This window comes from Lipotes vexillifer, unplaced genomic scaffold, assembly GCF_000442215.2.
Source record: "Lipotes vexillifer unplaced genomic scaffold, Lipotes_vexillifer_v1.1 scaffold70, whole genome shotgun sequence".
Taxonomy (NCBI): domain Eukaryota; kingdom Metazoa; phylum Chordata; class Mammalia; order Artiodactyla; family Lipotidae; genus Lipotes; species Lipotes vexillifer.
Window position 1 is genome coordinate 3,209,110 of NW_006789896.1, and position 7,059 is coordinate 3,216,168.

General features: G+C 42.2%; 1 protein-coding gene across 1 annotated transcript in view; it reads right to left on the reverse strand.

The window, feature by feature from the left end:
• The window catches only part of PKD1L3 (polycystin 1 like 3, transient receptor potential channel interacting), a 70,510-nt gene that overhangs the window by 30,352 nt on the left and 33,099 nt on the right, over nt 1-7,059 (reverse strand). Inside the window, 1 exon segment of the mRNA XM_007463000.1 lies at nt 2,284-2,427. Within this exon segment, the coding sequence (XP_007463062.1) occupies nt 2,284-2,427 (144 nt within the window).

Genomic DNA, 7,059 nt, shown 5'->3' on the forward strand with positions numbered 1-7,059 from the left:
AATGTCTCATTCTACAGGGAAGGACAGGCAGGTTTTCTGGCAGCTGGTATATCAGATCAGAGTCTCCTAACCTTGAGGTTTCTCTTTTGTGATGCACCTCCATTGCATGTGCAGCTAACACCTGGCTCTCATTACATCACCCTGTCGAATCTGGGAACTGACACAAAATATTGCTCTGGTTCCTACTACTGCTATAAGTAGTAAATTGTCTAAATCCATTTGGGTCAGTGGAAGCGGTGGAGTAAAGACCTCTGAAAATTCCTCCATAAAAGCAATGATGAAACTTCTCTTAAGCCAGAATCAGGGCTTTCCTAGTGGCGCAGTGGTTGAGAGTCCGCCTGCCGATGCAGGGGATGTGGGCTCATGCCCCGATCCGGGAAGATCCCACATGCTGCGGAGCGGCTGGGCCCATGAGCCATGGCCGCTGAGCCTGCACGTCCAGAGCCTGTGCTCCGCAACGGGAGAGGCCACAACAGTGAGAGACCCGCGTACAAAAAAAAAAAAAAAAAAAAGGCAGAATCAATCAAAATTTAACTCAGGTAAATAACCAAAAGTTTGTATTAACCTGGGAGTGTTTACTCAAGAATAATGGCTGAATATTAGTAAGAATAGTGAATTTTGTGGCATTTTAAAAATTGCCCTATTTGCCAAGCTCCCTTTCTCTAGCTCCATGGTAACCTTAAAACCAACAGCCTTTGATCACAGTGAAAACCAGCAGCCTGGCAGTCACTAGAGAGAGGAGAATGGGGTTGGAGCTCCTTAAAAGCTTCCTTCCCCAGAGAACTGTCATTGTTTGATTTGTCTGATAGTTCCTTGGAAAGCTCCATTTGCAAGGCTGTCCTTATTTGATGTGACTGGAGGCTCATCCAGTGAAAATGCTTTTTCCCTGAGGGCACTGTCAAAAATATTCAGAGGCTGGGGCTTCCCTGGTGGCGCAGTGGTTGAGAGTCTGCCTGCCGATGCAGGGGACAAGGGTTCGTGCCCCAGTCCGGGAGGATCCCACATGCCGTGGAGCGGCTGGGCTGGTGAGCCATGGCCGCTGGGCCTGCGTGTCCGGAGCCTGTGCTCCGCAGCGGGAGGGGCCACAGCGGTAAGAGGCCTGCGAAACGCAAAAAAAAAAAAATATATATATATATATATATATATATATATATGTATGTATGTATATATATATATATATATATATATATATATATATATATATATATATATATATATATATATATATTCAGAGGCGATTGTTTACCTTCACAGCTGCCTGATATGGTAGGCAAACCATAGGCTAACCGAAAAGCTTAAACGGAAAAGCTGGAAAATGAGAAGTCCACAGGAGTTTTGAAAAGCTCTGACACAGTCCTGGGAATCTAGAAGGCCACATGCATGCTCAGGGCTGTGTGCATGCTCAGGAAAGACCTGAGAAGGCCCTACGCTTTCACCCCCGGATGACCCTGAAGCTCTCTGCAAGCAGGAAGTGAAGGCTGAGGCAGAGCGGTCAGTTGCCTTGCTGAGTGCTAAAGGCATGGCACAACATGCATGCAAAACCCCTCAGCAAAGACTGGGAGACTTACTGGTTCAGGCATTTAAAGAAGTCTCTGGCTAGTTATTAGCTGACCAGTAAGCTAACTGAGCAGAAACTTCAGTTTTCACACATGACAAAGAATACAGACGTTACAGAATTAGTTAGAAACAGACACTAGACAACACTAAGAACAACAAATACTGGGGGAGAGGAAGGAAATCTGATCTTCAAAGTTGCCACATTCTATTATTTAAAATGTCCAGTTTTCAACAGAAGATCACAAGACATGAAAAGAAACAAGAAAGTATCTCTCTCTCTCACCCTCCCCCCCACACAAGTCAACAGATTATTGTTGAGGAAGCCAAGACACTCGGTTTACTAGATAAAGATTTCAAATCAGCTATTTTAAATATCTTCAAAGAACTATAAAGGAAATCATATCAAAGAACTAAAGCAAAGTAAATGAGAATGCTGTCTTGCTAAACAGAGAGTATCCATGAAGATACAGAAATTATTTTTCAAAAGAACCAAATAGAAAGTCTGCAGCTGGAAAAATAAAAAGACTGCAGCTGAAAAATACAATAAGTGAAATGAAAAATTCACTAGAGGCTCAGCAGCAGATGTGAGCAGGCAGGAGAAAGAATCAGCAGACTTGAAGATAGATCAATTGAAATTATCTTGTCTAAGGAACAGAAAGAAAAAGGAGTGAATAAAATGAACAGAGCCTCAGAGACATGTAGCGCACCATAATTTCTCAAGAGTACCTAAAGGAAAAGAGCTCCTTCTTTGAGACCAGTATGAAGATCCAGTCACGCTCACAGTCTCCAAGGTCCATGGCCAGCCAACAATCGCACAGGAAATGCCATTTCCTTTTACCTGCCATGTCAGTGACAATGTACATACCTATAGTAAAATAAAGACAATCTTGTTAGGGAGGTGGGCATGAATCAGTTGCTGTAATAACAAGTAATCTTAGGGAAACAACCTAAATGTCCACTGATGGCTGAATGGATAAAGAAAATGTGGTATATGCACAAATGGAATATCATTCAGCTATAAAAAAGAATGACATTTTGCCATTTGCGACAACGTGAATAGAGGGCATTATGCTAAGTGAAATAAGTCAGATAGAGAAAGACAAATAAATACTGTATGATCTCACTTAGATGTCGAATGTAAAAACAAAGCAAAACACAAACGAAAAACCAAAACCAGGGATATCCCTGGTGGTCCAGTGGGTAAGATGCAGGGGGCCCAGGTTCAATCCTTGGTCGGGGAACTAGATCCCATCTGCTGCAACTAAGAAGTCTGCATACTGCAACTAAGAACCAGTGCAGCCAAAAATAAATAAATAAACAACACACCAGAGATCATCAAATAGGTTTAAAGAAAAAAAAAAAACAAAACCAGAACGGAGCTCATAGATACAGAGAACAGATTAGTGGTTGCCAGAGGTGGGGTGTGAAGGGCTGGGTGAACCAGGGGAAGGGAGTCAAAAGGTACAAACTTCCAGTTATAAAATTATCAAGTCATGGGGATGTAATGTACAGCATGGTGACTATAGTTAATAATATTGTGTTGCATATTTGAAAGTTGCTACAAGAGTAGATCTTAAGAGCTTTCAGCACAAGAAAAACAAAATTCTGTTAACTATGTATGGTGACAGTTGTTAACTAGACTTATGGTGGTGGTCATTTCACAATATATACAAACCTCGAATTATTATGTTGTAGACCTGAAACTAATATAAAGTTGTATGTCAATTATACTGCAATAAAAATTAATTTAAAAAAGAAGTAATTTTTCACTGACAGTGAGTGCCCAAGTAAATGGATTCTGTTTCATCATGGGGCAAGAACTAAAGAAAGAAACCAGAGCTGATCCCGTTTTTTCCTTCCCAGCCTCTAAGGGAGTTCATGTACCAAACACCAGAATGCAGACTTCCATAACCTAGGAATAGTTCAGTGTTTGTTTGTATTCCTTAAGTTTTCTTGTTCCACATGTGACAGTGCCCTGCCACCTCTGTAAGCATCCTATCTGCCTCTATCTTTAATTACCAGGGTCTGAGGGGGTGTCTTTGGGGGGTGAGGTGAGGAGTGGTCTTTAACGTTTATATTAATGACTTGTCCTATTTGGGTCTGAGGCTTCGTCTTGGCTTCAGAGCCACAGGCCCTGAAGCTGCATCCTCTTTCCAACCACAGTGTTTTACCATGTGTCCACCTTCTCCCCTAATTTCAACCATCAACGAATTTGTCCTCGGGGACCCCTAGTCGTTCAGCCTGTTTGACTTCATCTGTACCTGGTCAGCTAATCTCGTCCTTTACTGTAAGGATGCTACTTACCCAAGAGTCTATATGAAACCATTCAAATCTCTCTGGTCAAAAGTCTTGCTTAATTTTAGTTGGAAATTATTTTCTGTGCAAGGAGTACAGATTGCTTTAAAGCTAAAATATTTCTGCGACTCTCTTACTGAGGCAGTTTATAAAATCACAGGTGACTAAGTTGCATTTGATTTAAACTTAGCTACTGCTAGATGGCGGAGTCGAAGGATGTGCGCTCACTCCCTCTTGCGAGGAATCACAACTAACTGCTGAACAATCATCGACAGGAAGACACTGGAACTCACCGAAAAAGATACCCCACATCCAAAGACAAAGGAGAAGCCACAGTGAGACGGCAGGAGGGGCGCGATCACAATAAAATCAAAACCCATAACTGATGGGTGGGTGACTCAGACTGGAGAACACTTATACCACAGAAGTCCACCCACTGGAGTGAAGGTTCTGAGCCTCATGTCAGGCTTCCCAACCTGGGGGGTCCGGCAACAGGAGAAGAAATTCCTAGAGTATCAGACTTTGAAAACTAGTGGGATTTAATTGCAGGACTTTGACAGGACTGGGGGAAACAGAGACTCCACTCTTAGAGGGCACACACAAAGTAATGTGCGCATCGGGACCCAGGGAAAGGAGCAGTGACTCCATAGGAGACTGAGCCAGACCCACCTGCTAGTGTTGGAGGGTCTCCTGCAGAGTCGGGGGGTGGCTGTGTCTCACCGTGAGGACATGGACACTGGCAGCAGAAGTTCTGGGAAGTACTCCTTGGCGTGAGCCCTCCCAGAGTCCGCCATTAGCCCCACCAAAGAGCCCAGGTAGGCTCCAGTGTTGGGTTGCCTCAGGCCAAACAACCAACAGGGAGGGAACTCAGCCCCACCCATCAGCAGACAAGTGGATAAAGTTTTACTGAGCTCTGCCCACCTGAGCAACAGCCAGCTCTACCCACCACCAGTCCCTCCCATCAGGAAACTTGCACAAGCCTCTTAGATAGCCTCATCCACCAGAGAGCAGACAGCAGAAGCAAGAAGAACTACAATCCTGCAGTCTGTGGAATGAAAACCACATTCACAGAAAGATAAATTTAGCTACTGTTAAAGCTTTCATTTAAGAGCAAAGTATAAAAAAGGAGAAAATACTCATTTTCTGATTGGTGAGAAACTCGTCACGGGTTTTTTTGTGCTTTTATTCTCTTATTCTTTCATACAGAAGAGAAACAGAGACTCTAATGTGTGTTAGAAAAATCTAGTTAATGCATTCAGTATGACCAGTAGAAAGATATAGAAAGCATTATCATTTCCTAAGAAAAAATGCTGGCCGTCTGTTTTTTTATTGGGGGTGGGTAGTTCTTTTGCTTTTCTGTGTTTTCCAAGTTTTTTGCATTCAAACAGCTATTACTTTTGCAATTAAAGAAAGAAAAGCAAATGTTGACTAAAGAAAGTCTTCAAAAGAGCCTTAATAACAAGCTGATAAGAAGCTCTAGAGGTGAACAGGTAACTGAGAATTTAATTGTAACTAATATTGTTACAATATTGACTGTAATTACCAATTGTAACAAGTATTTATTGAGTCCTACTATAATTTTGGCACTGTATGAGCTTTTTTTTTTTTTTTTTTTTGCGGTACGCGGGCCTCTCACTGCTGTGGCCTCTCCCGTTGCGGAACGCAGGCTCCGGACGCGCAGGCTCAGCCGCCATGGCTCCCGGGCCCAGCCGCTTCGCGGCATGTGGGTTCCTCCGGGACCGTCACTTTTCTGAAATCTCTCATGGTCTTTAATTTGCCTCTTACATGAAATTACAACTTTTTTTTTTTTCTTTTTGCGGTACGCGGGCCTCTCACTGTTGTGGCCTCTCAAGTTGCGGAGCACAGGCTCCGGACGCGCAGGCTCAGCGGCCATGGCTCACGGGCCCAGCCGCTCCGCGGCATATGGGATCTGCCCGGACCGGGGCACGAACCCGTGTCCCCTGCATCGGCAGGCAGACTCTCAACCACTGCGCCACCAGGGAAGCCCCTGTAAGAGCTTTTGAGAATACAAATATGAATAAGACAGCATCTCTATCCCTGAGGAGCATAAAGTCATTATGAGTTAAAAAAAATATAATTAAAGACCACATATAAAATTAGAATTGATATAAACCAGTGATAAGAGTAAGAAAAGTGGAAAACATTATATAGGTGTGAATTCCTTTAAGTGTTTCCTCTAAGAGAAATAGTTTTTTAAAAAAAAAAAAACAAAGGTGTATTTCTTCATGTTACGTGCATATCATGGGTTAATTGGTGGTGGGAGGGGTTCTTGATGGTGTGGTTCTGCCCATTGCAGTTACTTAGGGACTCAGAACGACAAAGCAACCATGTGGCACCTGTTTACAACTCTCTTGACGGAATTATATGGCACCATCCACGAAAAATAGCTACTTAAATTAAAAAATGTACTTGCAATAATTATAAAATAATACACATTTACTGTTAAAAAATTTTGGAAATACCTAAAAGTACCCTGAAGAAAAACTTAAAAATTCATAATCCTACTACCCAGCAATAACTATTGGTAATAATTTAGTGTATATAGCGCTAGACTTTTTCCTATACACATACTTTAAAAAAAAATCAACTTTGTTGTGGTATAATTTACATATGATAAAGGGCACCCATTTAAAATGTACAAAATTCAATGCATTTTGACAAATGTATACACTTGTGTACTAAGCACCACCATCATCACCCTGAAAAGTTCCCTTGTGCCTTTTCCAGTCAGCCCCCCTCAGGCTCACCCTTGGCTTCAGGTGACCACTGATCTGCTTTTTGTCTCTATAATTTGCTTTTTTTAGAATTTCATATATGTGGAATCGTACAGTATGTCTCCTTCTGTGTCTGGCTTCTTTTGCTCAGCATAATGTTTGAGATTCATCCACATTGCTGTGTGTCTCAGCAGATTGCTCTTTTTGGTTGTGAGCAGTATTCCATCGAATGAACATACTAACATTTGTTTATTCATTCACCTGATGGACATGTGTTGTTTCCAGTTTGGGGCCATTATTCATAAAGCTGCTATGAACATGTGTCGGAATGGACACATGTTTTCATTTACCTTGGGTAAATAACTAGGAGTGGAATTTCTGGGTCATATGGTCAATGTATGTTTAACCTTACAAGAAACTGCCAAACTGTCCTCCACCACAGCTGTACCATTTTTTTTTTTTTTTTTTTTTT